The sequence below is a fragment of the Protopterus annectens genome, chromosome 4.part1 (assembly GCF_019279795.1).
Source record: "Protopterus annectens isolate FY-2018-M chromosome 4.part1, PAN1.0, whole genome shotgun sequence".
NCBI lineage: Eukaryota > Metazoa > Chordata > Ceratodontiformes > Protopteridae > Protopterus > Protopterus annectens.
The window spans coordinates 645861943-645882182 of NC_056734.1; the positions used below are offsets into that span (position 1 = coordinate 645861943).

At 37.5% G+C, this 20240-nt stretch overlaps 1 protein-coding gene across 2 annotated transcripts in view; it reads right to left on the reverse strand.

Annotated features, from left to right (window-relative positions):
• The window catches only part of EPHB1 (EPH receptor B1), a 1597777-nt gene that overhangs the window by 362119 nt on the left and 1215418 nt on the right, over positions 1–20240 (reverse strand). For both annotated transcript variants that reach the window (XM_044070446.1, XM_044070447.1), the window contains exon 8: positions 2454–2616. In XM_044070446.1, coding sequence (XP_043926381.1) covers positions 2454–2616 — 163 coding nt within the window. The remainder of the gene's footprint in view (positions 1–2453; positions 2617–20240) is intronic.

A 20240-nucleotide genomic window follows, 5' to 3' on the forward strand; every position in this document is an offset into this window, starting at 1 on the left:
TAGCTATCACCTATAAAACATATATGTATCTATAAAGTTATACCTAGCGTAACTAGCTATCACCTATAAAACATATATGTATCTATAAAGTAATACCTGGCGTGACTAGCTATCACCTATAAAACATATATGTATCTATAAAGTAATACCTAGCGTGACTAGCTATCACCTATAAAACATATATGTATCGATAAAGTAATATCTAGCGTGAGTAGCTATCACCTAGAAAACATATATGTATCTATAAAGTAATATCTAGCATGACTAGCTATCACCTATAAAATATATATGTATCTATAAAGTAATATCTAGCGTGACTAGCTATCACCCATAAAATATATATGTATCTATAAAGTAATATCTAGCGTGAATAGCTATCACTTATAAAACATTTATTTTATTTATTTATTTTATTTTTTACATGTTAACCCGCTAGTCTGCTGGGACATGTCCATTTTCAAAAAGCCACTATAAAACTATACTTATACAATTTAAAAATATACAATAGTTACAAATAACAATAGCATCAATCAAACAGAATGTACAGAATTGTTGGGCTTGTGTTGCTTGATACATGTATATTTTTCACAGAGGGTTGAGGGAGCTCAATCAATTATCTATACTAGAATACATACATAACAACAACACAGAACAGAAGAAGAAGAGAATCAAACTGGGAAAAAAGCAATATAATTAAGTATATTGTTAGTTGAGCTTAGCAGGTAGTGTATGAGAGTTCAGTCGATTTGTGCAGCAAAATAAGCATATATGTATCTATAAAGTAATATCTAGCGTGACTAGCTATCAGTTATAAAACATATACGTATCTATAAAGTAATATCTGGCGTGACTAGCTATCAGCTATAAGACATATATGTATCCATAAAGTAATACTTAGTGTGACTAGCTATCAGCTGTAAAACATATATGTATCTATAAAGTAATACCTAGCGTGACTAGCTATCAGCTGTAAAACATAATTGTATCTATAAAGTAATATCTAGCGTGACTAGCTATCACTTATAAAATATATATGTATCTATAAAGTAATATCTAGCGTGACTAGCTATCACCTATAAAATATATATGTATCTATAAAGTAATATCTAGCGTGACTAGCTATCAGCTGTAAAACATATGTGTATCTATAAAGTAATACCTAGCGGGACTAGCTATCACCTATAAAACATATATGTATCTATAAAGTAATACCTAGCGGGACTAGCTATCACCTATAGAACATATATGTATCTATAAAGTAATATCTAGCGTGACTAGCTATCAGCTATAAAACATATACGTATCTATAAAGTAATATCTTGCATGAATCAGCTATAAAACATATATGTATCTATAAAGTAATACCTAGCGTGACTAGCTATCAGCTGTAAAACATATATGTATTTATAAAGTAATACCTAGCATGACTAGCTATCACCTATAAAACATATATGTATCTATAAAGTAATAGCTAGCGTGACTAGCTATCAGCTGTAAAACATAAATGTATCTATAAAGTAATATCTAGCGTGACTAGCTATCACTTATAAAATATATATGTATCTATAAAGTAATATCTAGCGTGACTAGCTATCAGCTGTAAAACATATATGTATCTATAAAGTAATACCTAGCAGGACTAGCTATCACCTATAAAACATGTATGTATCTATAAAGTAATACCTATTGGGACTAGCTATCACCTGTAAAACATATATGTATCTATAAAGTAATATCTAGCGTGACTAGCTATCACCTGTAAAACATATACGTATCTATAAAGTAATATCTAGCGTGACTAGCTATCAGCTATAAAACATATACGTATCTATAAAGTTATATCTGGTGTGACTAGCTATTAGCTATAAAACATATATGTATCTATAAAGTAATACCTAGAGTGATTAGCTAACACCTATAAAACATATATGTATCTGTAATACATTTTCAAATAGCTCTCTAGGTTTTATATGCTAAGTCGGACACAACAAAACCATTTTAGGATCATTGCCACTAATGATAATACAAAGAAGAGTATGCTAAAAAAAAAATCATGCTCTATGAAATACAACTTCAAATTTGTTTCATTTTGCTCTTTTATTTGAGAAAGTGTTATTCTGATCAAGTGTCCTTTAAGGCCTCTATAATAAGGATCGGCTTGAAAAAAAAATAATAGTTTTCAATTAGATGAAGGCATGCAGATCACATTTTTCCTCAGAAATTACATTTCTTTGACAATTAATCACATAAAGTACTTTATTAAGAAAGCTAGCCTGCCATACCAGCAGGGACAGATTATCTTTTTTTGCTGTCTATCTTTTTGGCTCCATTTGTGGTTGACTAATCAAATTAGGTTGACATCAAATTAAAAAAAAATGCAGTTTTAGTTCCAAGATTCATTTCTTGTTAAACCCCCATCCAAGTGCCACGATGACTATCCATTATCAACTTACCGTCTGTCAGGGTTTGAAAGCACATTTTGCTGCTGTATTTGCCATAGCCAGCCACTGTCCTGGCACGCACCTGCATGACGTAGACCGTACCGTGCCGCAGTCCATCAATACGGGCAGTGTTTGTCTGACTCTTCACCACTGAGGAATTATATTCATTGTGATCCTTTAAAAAAATACATCTGCTTTATCCAACAGAGAATACACAACATGTAAACGTGCTACAAAATGTAAATACAGAAAGTATTGTGATTTTTTCTTTGCTCACATTAGGGTAGGTTTGAATGATGTAGTTTCACTACTTCAACTATTACAAGACCATCTTGGTATAAAGAAGTCTGTGTTTGTGTGTGTGTGTGTGTGTGTGTGTGAGGGAGGGGGTCCCTCCACAAACAATTAAACTAAAATTAGACTAGACATTTAGCTTGAGGATGACAGGGCTCTTGTGGCTAGATGCAGTTACACAGATGTCAGAAACAGGCCAGATCACACCTACAGCATGTTGTTTCATTCTTGGGGAAATGGGCACAAGATGTTTATATATAGTTGTCTTCCTGAAGTTCTTCATTTAGCAAGCACTTGCAAAAAGTGGCATGGCTTCCAAATATGTCACAAAAAGTACAAAAATGAGTTATCCCACTAAAGTTTTACCTCTCTTCTTAAGGTAGGAGTAGGACAAAAATATATTAGCAATACAAGCACCTTTTTTTCTGAGATATTAAAGTAAAACAAAAACATTGTGCTCGCTGAACAAGAAGATAAATGGTTTTAAGAAAAGGGGCTTGTATAGGATGCAAGCATAATCTAACAGTTTGTGTTAGGATTATGTACCATCAGCCCCTGAACCATTGAACAAAAAATAAAAGGTAGACTAAAAAGAAAAAAAAAAAAAAATATATATATATATATATATATATATATATATATATATACACACACACACACACACACACACACACACACACACACACACACACACACACACACACACACATATATATTTAATTATCCTCAGTTTCTGTCTGCAACACATATTCTCATAAAGTTAAAATGGAATAGTTACTACCATACAGCTGAGAAACTCTAATTACATGCAAAGCAGTATGCATTTTAGTGGGAAATACCATCAAAGGGTTGTGACTGCACAGTTACTCTGCTGAACAAAACACAGATCATCATTCAGGTAAGCTAAGAGTTTTCATCTGGTAATCTGGTTTCCTGCCTCTTTATAAAAGCATGCTGGTTGGCTACTATATGATGACCATGTACTTTGTCCTTACTGTCAGGCTCATGTCTGATAAAGATTGGTGATGACCTGTCCACTTACCTGATTAACAAATTAATAAATTAAAAAATAAATAAATAGCAGCAGAGCCTTCACCTGATGCCAAGGCCCCACACTGGTGGCAGTGGTACTGGATGCCAGGAGCTGGTTATCTGGGAACCTCTACAGGCCACACAGGTAAAGGATGACAAAAAGACAGCCACCTAGACAGATGACCTCTTCTTCAATGAAGACTGACAATAGCTACAAGATTACATGATGGAAGCATATCCATCCATCAACAGTATCGCTACTGAATGTAGGTCAATAAAACTTGCCAGTATGACTTTTGGCAATCTTAGGAGGAATTTTTTTTCACCTCTTACATGGATGAACATGCCCTACACCCCCCAAACTTAAATATTTCTACTTCAAAGTTGCACAAATGTGCAGCAACAGTGATCTCCACTGTCTGCAAAAGTTTTTGGCAGTTTTCCCTCCATCTACTGACATTTGGAGGAAATGCACTTGATAAACTGATAACAGTCTAAACATTATTCAGTTACCAACTAGCTTCAGGACACAACGCTATTTTGACTGTTTTCATATATGTGACAACTCATATCCCACACAGTCCTGAATTCCACAATTGTTTTTGATTACACAACTTCATTAAGAAGGTTATTCTAAGCATCTGCAATACTTTCTGAAAAAACAGCCTTCCTGACATTAGCCCTAATTATAGTCCCTCTGTGTTCTGACAGCACAGCACATTTTTTTATTCTTCTGATTTAAAAGATACTGACCACATGTCTCATAGGTTCTCACCTGAGAGCTCTAACCCCATGAAAAAAATTTCTACTTCTGATGTACATTATCAAGAGCAATTTTGAAGGAAGTTATTGAGTGACGTGCTCTTACTGAAAGGTGGAGTTTATTCCATTATTTTGCAAGGCACTGCATAATGTATTTATCAAGCTTTTGTTTTTCAATTAATATTTATTTTTAGAATTAGATTTCCCAGTTTGGTGTTAGCTACCCAGATATGTGTTGCAGGCAAAGATATTCAAGAAGACCAGGTAGCGAACACCACTATATATCTATAAAAAGCAGAATATAATGGTAATGGTTTACTATCAAAATTGCGACCAACAAAACAAAAAATACGTTCAATACAATGAAAAGCACCACTGAACACGGAACACTGAACAAATCTCTATGTCAAATCACATGCCAATTATTCGATTCAGCATTAATCGACATACCACTTCCACTGCACCTGTCAGAACAGGAAAGTACAGTTGTGTACACTTACCATAAATGTAGATGTTCAAGTGTATTCACTGTTGCAGTCATCACTTTTGGGTTATCTGCTAAGTGATGACTGCAAGAGTGAAACATGAAGAACATCTACAGTTCTGGTTGACAGCAGTAAGAACATACTGTACAACACTAAAATTTATGTTTTTGCAGGAGATCAAGCCCCCCTGCACCCCACAACCCCCACACCCCTTGCAAATTATGTATTCCAACTCCGTGATCGCACTACAGTGAAGAAAAGGATAAAGTTCTCGATCCGCATTGTACCAAGATCTTTACTAAATCACATCAACCACATATGTGCGAATGCACAGTGCATTTGCTGACCAGGAACTTGCATATTTGATGGTTCAACAGCATGGGATTCAACCAAATGGGACTTGACATCCTGTGGTTGCTGAACATTCACTCGTAATTTTCATGGCAAACCGATGGTAATTCATAAAGCCCTTCTGAATGGTTTATGTTTTCCAACCCATTTCACTCCTCAATCCTTAGGTTTCCTCATTGTCTTCTACAATGAATAACCAGTCCTGAGTCATATAATACAGCTATATTGACCCATTTCTTTGCTCTGATGTTGAAAGTATGCTGTCATACCCCCCCCCCCCCCACGCTGAAATTAGAATATTAAATGTTTAACTCTTCATCTAGTCTACTTAAGCCTCTTCTCATCTGATCCACACTCCCATGACTTTTTTTTGGGGGGGAGGTGGTTCGGTTGTAGGCATGTCCTTAATCAACTAAAATGCATACTTTTCTCTCCAATCATTCTGAAATGTCATTCTGATATAAAATAGAGCATGCCCTAGAGCTGACCTCTGTGCTATACATCTTCAGTTCAATTTTTGTTCTTGCCAAATCCTTTTGGCCAACCAACATTTACCTTGGGAGAGCATTCTACAACTCAAAGGTTTGTTAATTCATGTATCACTATGAAACTTTGAGTTACAAGTCAGTAAGGAACCAAGTCACCAAACACAATGGGGGAAAAAAAAAAGAACAAACAGCAGGATGAAAAATTAACCTGCAAGCCTTTTTTTTGCAGAGGGCAAGCCCCTGCAGTCCACTCTATATACACACACACATATATATATATATATATATATATATATATATATATATATATATATATATATATATCCCTTTCAGAAGCTTAAAGTTTCAAAACTTCGAACTTCAAACAGACGAGACCACAAGATCAAAGTTTTGAAACTTTGAACATTTTGAATGGAGATCGCTGTGCAGTGCAGAATGGGATAGTTACCATTTTCCTCACATTAGTTTGATTCCAGAGTTGGTAGATTTACTTAGCAGGGAGTGTGGGGGTACTGGGTGGCTTGCAACCTTGCAAAAAATGTAAATAAAAAACATGTTTTTGTTTTTATTTCTTTTTTTTTTATTTCTTTTTCAAAGTTTCAAAACATTGATGTTCTGGTCTCAGCTGTTTGAAGTTTTCAAACTTCAAGCTTTAGAAGTAGATCCATATTGTGGCATCCCTCCTTTGGGCCAGTGACCAAGGAGCCTGCCTCAGTCCTCACCATGGACCCCAGTGGGGGAACATTCAGTTTGAGAGAAATAGACACACACAGTATTTTTAGATGCAGCTCCCTGCACCAAGTGCAATTCCACTTAAGAGCATACAGGGAACACACTTCAGTCCTGGGGCTGTACTGTCTCTTTCTCTCTCCAGTCCCCAAATAAGAATCTACATTGACCACTAAGGAGCTCTGTGTCCCTGTTCCAAGTTGCTGACATGCACACTCTTTGAGATTGATTTTCACACACACACACACACACACACACACACACACACACACACACACACACACACACACACACACACACACACACACACACACACACAGACACACATCTGGGAAAGGCTGGCACAGATTATCCACTCTAACACCTGTGCCCAAGCTATAAGGTAGGTCCACTGCCACCAGCCAGCTACTCTAAGGCTGTTAACAGGGTATCCAATTATACTGAGTGAAATTAATACTAATACCAATGGTAATGCTGACTGAACAGCAAGACTTTCAGTAGCGTGATGCCCCAGCGTCACTAAATAAATATAAGTACTTCCAAAGGTTAAATAATTCATAAAAGGACCAACCACAATGAAAAGTTTAAATATACTTAATAATAAATAATAAAAGAGCATGAAAATACTGAATATCTATTTACAATAAACACCAGAGTTTCAGCCACAGGAAATATTACAAATAATACGGATGGAAAGATTCACAAAGACACAGGAAAAAAACACTTAACTAATCTCACAATATTTTCTTGACTGATCTAAAGAATTACTGTTTCCTACTACTTAATAGAACAAGGCAAAGTGATGTGGGTGACTGCTTCTTCTTGTCAGGTTTCACCAACAGACTGCTCTGAGATGTCTGTCTCATCTAGTATTAAAGCATCATTTCAGTTCTGGTTTACAGAATAACATCACATCTAGTCACCTGACTCAAGGGTTCCACACTACCCTTTTACTAGAAGCTGAGCCAGGAACTTGCACATATGGTTCACAATACACACACACAAAGAGCTTTGCTAAGATGTGTTCCAGAATCTGGAAGTTATAGAACCACTTCAATACTTCCACCCTTCCAGGGTAGCAATTAGGTCACCATTAAGGACAATACAGCGGGATTCCTAGTCCTGGTTTTCACAGACACTGCATCTCTGACTGCATTCAACTATGTGAGATACAATCTTTATGGCATACACCAAGTAATTTAATTTTAAACTACTTTTCCTAAGATAAGCTGGGCTGAGCTTAACCCCTTCCCTTCCAGCATCCTCTGTTAACATATATACATTTCAGCAGTTGCCACAATACAGAATGACATATATGTATATTTCTTTTCTGTCCAGCAGGACCCAATGTTTATACATTTTTAACACAAGCAGCCTTACAAATACATTCTTAACACAGGCATCTGTGCAAAATCAGTTTGATATATAAATGACAAGAAATGCTTTACAAAATAAATTAAAAAAAATGGTGGTGCTGCGGTAGCGTTGTCACTTCACAGTAAGACATTGTCCTGTTCGATTCTCAGCTAGAGCATCTTCTGTGTGGAGACATGCGTGAATGGGCATACCTTCATTGAAGGTTGTGCATCAGGGCCGGCAACTCAGCACGTAAAGATCTACTGCCAATCATTAGCTGACCGGAGTTCCACTGTGGCGACCCCTAACCGGGAAAAGCCGAAAGACACAACAACAACATACACACACACACACACACACACACACACACACACACACACACACACACACACACACACACTACCTCTGTGGTTACATAAATACAAAGAAGTTAGAAATTTCCCAAATGGATGTGATCACTGCCAGTGCGCATATAGGAACTGCATTGGTAGTAACTTCCTATAGAAAACAATTATTTGCATTGTGTACATCATGGATTTCAGGCTTGTTTTTTTTTTTTTTTTTGTCTCAAGACAGTGTAGCTAATACTGTATAACACACTTTTATGTAAGAGTATAAGTTGATGCAAAACAAAATTCACTTCTACATCTTTTCTTTATTGTAAAAAACACATTATCACTAAATGAAATTTCTGCTGATGCCCTGTATTATATAAGAAATAGGTGGTATTCATTTTTCTTTTTTCTATATTACTGTGTCCATTGTACTTTTTCTTTCCTTTTTTTTTTAGGTTAAACATCTGTTAATATATTTTATGTTACTGTTTTGACCACAGTGATTCCATGGAAGTCACACTAGCCAGTGCAGTATTTCTTCTTTTATCACATTTGTGCCCTTGACTAAGTGAATCTGAACTGTATCCGCTTTTCTCCAGTCCTCAGGTACTACTTATCCTCCTTTGCCTGTATTAATGACGGGACTGCTATCAAGAACATTTTTTGGCTTTTTCCTTGTCATTTCCCATCCTCTTTTGTGAATTGATATAGAATCTTTAATATACAGAAAATATGCCTCTTTAGTACACAGTATACTCAGTGCACAGCTGTGATGAACTTCAAACTTGTATCCACTCCAAAGTAGTCCTATCCCTTTGGGAGTTTCTTATTTGTATTTTTCAATAACTAGGTTTCATGGCATTTAAGTAACAAACTGATTAAATATAAATATTCAGATATAGAGAGATGTATAGTGAGTCATGACATATTTACACTCTTTGAAAGGAATTTCATGATAAATGGGAAAGTACAAATGAAGTTCTGTAATCTTAAAATGTAAGATATTTCATATGGCACATGAATTCACACATATTCCACTTATTTTCCCTTTTATATTTTTAGTTTGAATTACTGGACCCCTTCATTTCAGTTGGATGCAATAATTTGGTTGTCTGTTTAACAGACCATCTTTTGGATGCCGTTTTTTTTCCCCTCAATTCCTAAAGTGATACAAAGTATTTTCAGGTGTCAGGGTAAAGCTTTTTTTTATTTTGTTAATGTACTTGGGGTCTATGTTAGAAATTCTTAGTTTTATAGCTTAGATTAGGCACACAAGAAAGGTTGAATGAAGGAGCCGGGACACAATCCAAACATAAAAATATACAAAAGAAAACAGATGTCGACACTGGCCAAAAGACTTTAATTACTAAAAAATAAAAAATATATAAATATTTATGCAGAATTTTTGTGGATGTCCCACTTCTTCACATCATTAACAAAACAAATCAAGCATAAGCAATTCAAAACAGTATTTAAATACATATTCTACCAATAAAACACATAAAACAATGCACATGACAGCCTTAAAACGTTAAAACCAATAAAACTAATGAGTTAAGCCTCTCTTTTTCAAAGCAGGTTTTAAAGAGAGGTGGTTGTTAAGACCTGGAATAAAATTCACTCTAAAATCAACAATCCATTGCAACTCACTGTATTCAGTTTTATTACATATATCGTCATTGTCCCTTATCAAATCTAAAACTAATAATTTAAATGAATGATCATGACCACTTTAAGGTATGTGTTGGGCAACAGCACTACTAGCTTTCATGCTCTTAACATCATTACAAAACCCTCTCCGTGAGAGTACGATTCATTTTACCTATATATAAGAACCCTCAGATTTCGTACACTGCACCGAGTAAACCAAATTCTTAGTTTTGCAATCTACATAAAAATTAAACTCAATACTCTTCCCAGATGTAGGGTGCCTTATATGTGACACACTCCAAGTATGCTTACACACTTTACAAGATCAACAGGGAAAGGTTCCCTGGTGATCTGACAACACACTACTGGCAGGGGACTGTGGTCTATAACACAGGTAACTGTTTAAGCATCTTATTATTAGGTATGTTTGTGTTCTTCAGTTTACTTATGCAAGATAGGGTCCATTTTGCCAATAATGATATTTACTGATTGGCTGACTGGGGTTTTATTTTTATTTTATTTTATTTTCATACTATTTACACTTTTTTAAATTCAAGACCAGATTCATTATTTAATTTTAAGTGTGATTAGTTTTTGTTTCCCCTTTTTTCCTCTAACTTAGACAGGTGTTCATGTTAAAGTTTCTGACTGATTTAGGATGGTTTGACAGTATATAACATGTACATAAATATTTTGATGACGTACATAGGATGTACATAAACATAAATATGTACATGTTGCTGCATATACACAGATTTATGTACTGGCAAAAAGTTCTGTATCGATATCTGTATCTATATCTATATCTATATATCTATATCTATGTCTATAGCTCTGTTTATCTATGTATGTACCTATCTAGCTATTTGTGTGTGTGTGTGTGTGTGTGTGTGTGTGTGTGTGTGTGTGAGTCTATGCTGAAATACTGAAATGCGCAAGCTTTGAAACACAGGTGACTAAAGCTGACATATCGTAAACATGCTTATCAAATGAAGAAAAAAAAAGAAAAATTTAAGGCAGCAAAGCTACAACAGAAAAAATGAAAAAAAAAAGTTTCCTTTTGTGATTGGTTAAAAAACACTACAACTAACTTCAGACTCCTTGTCTGAATAGTGACAGTGTTGCAGAAAGGATTACTTCCCAAGATAAGATGTGCAGTTGGTTAGGAACAGGAACAGAGGCAGTGTTAGGGTCAACACATATTATTCGTAAGGTGGTACAGGGACTGTGAAAATTAGCAGTCACATTAGCTCACCCCCCCCCCCCTTCTCACATTACTAAAGTGTGCTACCCTTCACCTTGCCCTATTCCTAACTCCTAAAAAAAAAGCCCTTCACATAACAGGACCACTACACAAAACATTTAGACACACATGAAATACACCAGCATATACGGCACTAAATCAGTCTTGGTCTAACCCTAACTAGACACTATTGTCCACACATTGCCTTCTCTAATGCCAAAACCTTTGGCATATCCTAAAGTTTCTACATTAAAAACTCAAATCGACACTTACCTTACAGCAAGCACTTGATCTTCATTCTCTTAATGACCTATGCTCTTGAAGAGTGCTTTTGATAAATCTCCCAGTATTTTAATCTATAGATGAACTATTTGATAGAGTGAAGTGCATTTCCATATCTATCTGTCTATGTATCTTGAGATACGGATATCACGCGCACACACACACACACACACACACACACACACACACACACACACACACACACACACACACAAAATATTATAAAAAATGTAAAAAGACAACCATAAAATGATTCCTCTTAGTAAAAAAATCTGGATGAAGACACACAAACGAAATACCAAACAGTGATGCCACAACTCAGGGACAAAAATAAAGCTCATAAGGTTACCACCTGTCCCACTTTGCGAGGGACAGTCCCTGTTTGGGCAGTTGTGTCCTGCAAAAAAAATTTAAAAATGGCAAATGTCCTGAGATTTTAGGGCACAATTATTTCCTATATTTTATGTAATAGTTGCATAAAACAGTTATTCTGTATCTGAAACACCTAAATGTTATAAGAAACTGAATAAGCAACTAAAATGCTACAAGAATAAGCTTCTGTTTAGGAAAAAAGTGAAATTCTGCTCTTTGTACTGGTTGTGGGTATGTTTTGGCCTGCAAATTCTGATGTTTGTACCACAATTGTCCAACTTTGGACATTTGAAAAGGTGGCAACCCTACTCACCAGCATACTTCAGCAAAAACAAATTTCTATTACTCCACACAATAAAATAATTTTTGTACAAGCACTTTTGTTTTTGTCAACCTAAAACCTTCATCAGTAAACATGGCAGGCAGTAAGTTTAACATGAGGCATTCACTGCTATTAACTCAGTGACAAGATTCAGCCAGTAAATGTCTCCAGAAAAGAAAAACTGAACTGCATGAAATTTGTCAGTACATTTAATATTCTACAATACATTCAAGTATGGATTTGTCTTTATATACATTTTTTTACACATGTCCGTACAGATAGACACACGCAGTTACAGACACACAAACACACAGACACACACATAGCAATATGTACAAACACACACACACACACACACACACACACACACACACACACACACACACACACATATATATATATATATATATATATGGTTCTACCTGACATAATCGAAACCACACCACCACGACATAACCACATCACCATACCACATATAGTCCATAAGTCCAAACCACACAAAACCCACAATAACCGACACGACGAAATACACAAAACTACACAAACCCACAAAATAAAAAAAAAAACAAAACACATCCCACCACACACACACACAACACAAGCCACCAAAAATCCTTACAAGCCCACTAAACCCCCCCCCTAACCCTAAAGGTATCGCACTATCGCACACCGCTCCCTACCCCCTCTCCCTAACCCTAACTAACTCACTTATCCCCCTCCCTTAACTAACCCCTTAAACCACCCTCCCCTATCTAACCCGCCTAACCCTCCCCTAACCCCTAACCCTAACAACCCTAACCTAACCCACCCCCCAACTCTCCCTAACCTAACTCACCCCTCCCAACCCTATACCCTCTAACCCCTAACTCACTAACCCCACCCCATACACCTACACACCCTCCAATCTTACCTGCCTGCTGCCTCCACACCTTTCCCCCTGCCTCACCTCTCACACAGTCCCCATTTCCATCCCGGCGGCGTTCTGCTTTGCATTGGATGATCGGTCTTCTTAAGCTTTTCGATCTCTCTGGGCTCTCGATCGCGATGTCCTTCTTCTCAGCTGCATATATATATATATATATAGACACACACACACACACACACACACACACACACACACACACACACACACACACACACACACACACACACACACACACACACACACACACACACACACACACAGATATATAGTGGTAAATAGATAGATAAATAGATATCTGTGTGTTCAGCATTGAAACTGTTAAAGTGATGGTGTAATGGAAAGAAAACAAGGGCAGGCTTCTCAAAAATTCTGTCTTTAAAGAAAGTTGATTTCACTTAAGATAAATTAACAGTAATAGGATCAGGTCTGCAAAAATTGCAATGACAACGGTATGTCTTCAGTTCTCGCTTTTGCAGGTTAATATGATGACAGATAGGACTTCTTTTATGAAAAGGAAGAAATCATTACAGCTATCATTAGATTTATTAAATGAAAAACTCTGGCAGGAACCTTAATTACTGCATTAAATTCCAGCTTCTTCACTTTAAAAAAGATCATGAACTGACTCACATGCTGCAGCTGAGGATATTAGCGAGACAAGATGGCTGAACTAGCACCGGCCAGCAGCTTGCTCTCTGTTCAGAGTAAAGGCACTGGAAAAATGCTCAGGAACATTTACTGCTTAGAATATAGTGTGAGTAAAAAGAGCCAGTAGTGAAAGGGTATTCTGTATAATCCTAAGGACTGTACAGCCCTACTGAAAGGCTATACAGCATAATTTATGCAGCTCTGTTGAACACTGATAATCTGTTAATAAAATGACCAGCGCCACTCTCAATGTAGTCAGTACATCTGGGTGGGGAAATAGTTAGAAGCCTACTATTTAGAATATGTTTAATGAGCTAACATCAGCACTGCATTTTCACCTGTGTGTAAGCAGAGTGCTAATTTAGAGATAACGTGAGGTTTGAGATTTAAAACAAAAACATGAAGAAAATACTTTTTTTATTACTCCTTTATGCTGTGACCTCCAGATCTAAGAAACAGAAAACTGTGATCTTTGTTTTTTCACTTTCTTCAAAAAAAAAAAAAATTCTGGCATGTATATGGATTGTTATCTTTTGTGGTGGGGTAAAGATGCACACTCCTTATATATGACTGATGACGGCCCATTGAAATATATTATTGTGACCATTTCTGCCATCATTTTTTGTAAAATCAACTCAGAGGAGCACACAGAAGGTGGCTGTCTTCTGAGGTTATAAATGAGGACGCAAGCTGTGTGTATATGGATGGCAGTAACAATTTGAAATAGTCATGTCTATGACCATTTTTTTTTTCACAATCTAACACCAGAGGGGTACTCATAGGTTTATAAGTTAGTACTAGGCTAACTGCCCTTATGGGCCATTATAAGCCTAGCCAATTGCCCCATGTCAGAATCAAACCCTGCACCTTGTGTTTCTAAGGTAAGCACCTTAACCATTACGCTAACCTCCCACCCCAGATGGTGGCTATCTCTTGGGGGAGCTAGGGTATCAGGCACTGGATGGTATAGAACCAGAATGGGGCAAGTGCAAGGTGCTAGGAAAATTAGTCAGAAAGATGGGGTCCCATGGGAGCACAATGTTCAACACCAGAAGTATACCCCTCACTGGCGAGATCAGATCACAAACTAATCTCGCTGGAGGTCCTCATCCCACCCCTACCGGAAATAAAAAAGACCACAGTAAAGAACTTCTCGAAAGCCGACTTCACACTTCTAAAGACTAGTGTGGTCTCCTTTAAGGCCCCCGAGCCGGCGGAAAACAGTACTCAAACCGCTGAATCACTTACAAATGCCTTCTACCAGCACCTGCAGGACTGCATGGATAAGGCAATCCCAAGCAAAACAAAGACTCTTTGTACCAAAGGCAAGCGTCCAGTCTGGTGGACCCCAGCCATAAACAAACTCTACAACAAAAGGAGGAAGCTACTACAAGATAGAGCAAAATCCTTAAAAGGTAAGACACCCTTGATCACTATAAGCAAAAAACTAAGAGCTCTCATAAAATCATCCAAAGCAAATTTCGAGAGAAAATAGCTAAAGACTCAAAAGACAATCATAAGGCCTTCTTTAGCTATGTTAGAAACCTGGGAGGAAACTCCCAGATATGCTCAGAACTAGTTCAAAATGATGTGAAGATTACTGATCCTACAGACATTGCCAACATACTGGCTGACAGGTTCAGTGCAAACTTCTCCCCTCCCCAAAGGAGAGATATATATACCAAACGATTGCAGCCCCCAAACATCTCCAGCGCCCAAGTGAGAACTGCTCTCTCCAAAGCAAAAACACAGCATCCATGGGACCTGATGGTGTCCCCGGCTGTGTGCTCCACGAACTCAATGAGGAATTAAACCCACAGCTAGGACAGCTGTTTAATCAAAGTCTTACCTCTGGATACGCACCCAGGAGTGGCGCACTGCAACTGTGGTCCCACTTCACAAAGGCGGTGCCTTCACTGACCCTGGAATTTACCGGCCCATTAGCTTGACAAGCCTTATCTGCAAAGCCATGGAGAGGATCATAATGGACCTCATAAATAAAGACATAGGAATTTGCAGACTTTGGATCCAACCCAGTTTGGCTTTGTCAAAGGCAGATCATGCCTTTTAAACTTGGTTGACTTTTTCGAAACAGTCACCAAAGCCATTGATGAGGGAAAGGCAGTCCATACAGCCTACCTCGATCTGGCTAAGGCCTTCGATACAATACCCCACTCGGGTATCATTGAAAAACTCATCAGCTTAAATGTTAACCCATACATCACAAGATGGGTTGCAAACTGGCTGAGTGACAGAACCCACAGGGTCAGAGTTGCTGGCGCCATGTCAGACTCAAAGCCTGTCACAAGTGGTGTCCCACAGGGCTCAGTCCTGGGCCCACTCTTGTTTGGCATCTACTTTTCCAAGTACAAGCAAACACAGGAGGGTTATGGCTGACAAAGTTTGCAGATGACTGCAAACTGGCCGCCATAGTAGAAAACACATCTGACACAGATAGCCTTCAGAAGGGTCTCACAGAAACGGATAACTGGTGCCAGAGCCACGGCCTAAAGTTAAATGCCAAAATGCATAGTCATACCCTTCGGGAAAAACAAGGTTACCCCTAGCTACCAAATAAGTGGCAATCCACTGAGCACAGAAGAAGTTATCAGGGACCTGGGGACCCAGGTTGATAGTAGTCTGTCATTCGACACCCATGTAGCTAAAGTAGTTAGGAAGACCTTCTACATTGCCCACCTTATCATGAAGGGATTCTCATCTAGATCAAGGGAGGTCATAGTCTCCCTTTACTCATCACTCATCAGACCAATGATTGAGTACAATGCCCCATTCGGAATGTATCTGACCCGACACTTGCAGCAGCTGGAGAGGCCACAAAAGTTCCTCACCAAAAGGATAAAGGGTCTCAAAAATCTGTCCTATGCTGCCCGACTGAAAGAACTCCAGCTCTATTCAGTCGCCTACCGCTTGCTCAGAGGTGACCTTTGCCTAACATTCAAGGCCATGTCAAACCCAGATTTGATGAATATGCTTCACCTCAAAAAATCTAGATCCATCAGAGCCACAAGGGCGGAGACTTAAACCTCGACACGGCTATTAATAGGACGTGCTGGAGGGATAGATTCATCACCCAAAGACTCCCTATGCTGTGGAACAAAATCCCGGTACATGTGAGGCAGAGCACCTCGCTGGCCTTGTTCAAGAGAAATCTTGACCAATGGATGGGAGATCGCAGATATACCCCAGGGATTACCTCAGTGTCACTGCTCGACAGAGGCACAGCAAAATAATGGGTATAATTCCCCATACTAAAGGGGTGGCGTAAGCCACAAAACAATGGGCTAGGCTTGTAAATGCCCTCGGGCAGATAGCCTAGTATGAACCTATGAACCTATGAACCTATGAACCTATGAAGTCCTGTGTCTAGGGATCAATGTCACACAAGGCTGGCCCTGTTCATCTCAGCTATACATTTGAGGTATGTGTACATAGTCAATAAAGTGGTAGAATGAATGGGTATTGATGCAGACTGTTGGTTAAACTGATTGAGCCGAGCATTTGTTTGATATAAAGTAAATGGCCTTTGACCTGTTATAATGTAGCCATACCCTATTCCATTTAGCCCGACCTTGCCAGCTGTTTCCTGCATTCTCCCTCCCCCTTGCTTTGATGTTTCCAGTCACTACCATCTGAAATGGAATTGATGTGGTATGGAAATTAAAAAGTTTTCTTTTGCATCAGCTCCCATCATTACCCCTTATTCAGAAAAACATTATCTAAAGTCAGAACCTGAATTTCACCTAGGAAATGGTTTTATAAACTTGTTCATTTATATGTGAAACTGCTGTAAGTCTAATCATCGCTTGACTGTCTGGGTTACTTATCAAGTAATAATGCAGCCAAGATTTATATTATAATACCAGCATCATATTACAGTTAAGCTAAATAGCCATTGAACTATCCAATGACTGCAGAAAAGACTGAAATGTGATGTTCCTACAATCTAAATACATTAAAATGCCTCCCCTTAGCTGAAAATGAAAACAAAATGAAAAGAAAGAAATTATTCATCAACTTTAAAAAGAAAGTACCATTCGTCATCTATATACATTGTTTTACAAGCAGACATTGTACTCAAATAATTTGACACTAATGAAACAGATCACTTAAAAATACAATGAAGGACACCCAGTGGAAATGACTGGGGAATATGCTCTCACAGACAGAGTGGTTAAGTCATTGGAACAGTCTCCCTGAAGAGATTGCAGCATCAAAAACAGCGACATAATAAAAAATGTACAGTAGAAGTGTAAGGCTGTTCTTACAAAGAGTTATCTGTTGATTAAGTAAGACCATAACCTTATCCATTGCCAAGTCGTCCCTGCCTCCACACAAAAATATGTTTCTTTCACTGAAATGCAGTAAATACTAAACAGCTGATTATTTTTTTTTTGAATAAACTGTACTTTGCATTTGGTGAGGTGTATTACACACATATTCAAATGGATTTTATAATTCTGTGTATGTCGCCAAGGAGGGCTAACTCAGAAAAGCAAAGATCATAGCCAAAACCTTTGTGTTTGCCCAGCATGCTGTTCTGTCCTCTTTCACTCCTGTGGATGATTACTGCATTTTTTACATGTCTGTCTTACAGTATGTAGCATGCAGAGGATAGAAAAACAACATGGGGTGTAAAATGCTTCCAATGGATGACAAGATCAGGCTACAGTTTTCTGCTTTACTAACACAGTTAGAAATAATAAAGACAGATTAATTATGTGTACAAGAACAGTCATGACTGGGTGCCACACCTGGAAGGAATAAACAGCATACTAGATGTGGAAATGGTATGTTAAACATTTTGCAAGCCTCAGTATATCATTAGATTGCTAATCTTGTTCTAAGTCACTGATAAATACTGGGTGCTATTTAGCAAGAAATGAGGTAGCACTTTTAACCTTTAATCATTAGCTCCTTCTGGAGCAGATCCAATCAACTAACTTAAGGGACACCAGTAAGACACCACAATACATGAAAATGTTATTTAAATATATATATATATATATATATATATATATATATATATATATATACACACACACACACACACACACACACACACACACACACACACATATACATATATGCACACATACATTTATATATATATATATACACACACACACACACAGAAAGATAGACATCTCACCGCTGTTAAGTACAAATGTTTATCAGCATCTTATGTTTAAAATGAACTGATGTATAAATGTAAAAACTAAACTCGAGTAATAAAAAAGGAAGTCATCTTAAATGGATTTAGAATGCTGGCACAGAGACATATGTAGTTTTAATTATGAGAACTTGCTTCCATAGCTAAGCAGAGAGAATAATTACTTGACTTGATCAATGCTATAGGCACTCCCCTAGAACACATAATGCACAATAAGTATTCCGTTAATTTCATGCTCCATCACTTCCAACGTAATGCCTCTAGTGTGATAGATGTCTGTTAACATTTAAAGCAGGACGCAATCAATGTCCCATTTACTTCTTTTGCACTCAGTTTCTAATTTCTTAATCTACTCCCCTCCCATTCATTTTCTGGAGCAGAATTATCCACCAGTCCTAACAAACTGCCTGCCAAGACAGAAAAATAGTTACAGCAATCTTACTACATCCAACTCTCCTAAAATGCCAAAGAAGCTGCATTGCAGACAAGACGGCTTGTTTTTAGTTAAAAATAGTGGGTGAAACATTGCCCGGCCATACAGAAGCAACATACAGGCACAAGAGCAGAACCTTGTACAAAAAAAAGCTACTTTGCTTTCTCTAGTGATTTTTTTTTTCTTGACACAGGCCAATGTCATGATCAGAGATGCTCCTAAGGAAAGATAGATATTCTGGCATTTATTTTTCCTCATCTTAACACAGAAATGCAAGGCATAATACTAGTAGGCCTATGTACTACATTAGATAAATTCATGTGTCTCAGGCTCAGCAAATGTGTAAATGTGCTTACTGAGTGAATTAGATGACTCCATGAGTAAAATGCAGTTCTTCTGTGACTGCCAATAAGTCTGAATAAAAGAGAATGCAATATTCAAAATGGATTCAAATTCTAAAGTGGGTATAATAAGAGGAAATGCACTTTCTGACATGGGGAACTCTGTCCCTCCGCCCTGTTAATTATATACACTAACTCCAGCATTGCTGTGTCATAGAGAAAGGAGAAATCCCTGAGAAATAGCAATCTCAATCTTTAAATGTAAAACTTTGGAATCGCACAGTAGTGATTTCAGATCAGTGTTGTTCGCTATTGTGTCTCATTCAAGCCTGACACTCACATCGTGTGTTAGCCTCTTCTTTTAAAAATCTTAAATAATCAGCTAACACCATAAGTTAAGGTGTCAGCAGTCCTCAAGTCCAAGCTGTTTCACAGTTACCATAGTACATTTTTCTGCCATAGCACCAAAAATTAGTTTTATGATTATGGTGTTAAATATGAATGCTTAGGGATCACGACAAAGAACAAAAAACCTGAAATGGTTTGCCACAAGACCACAA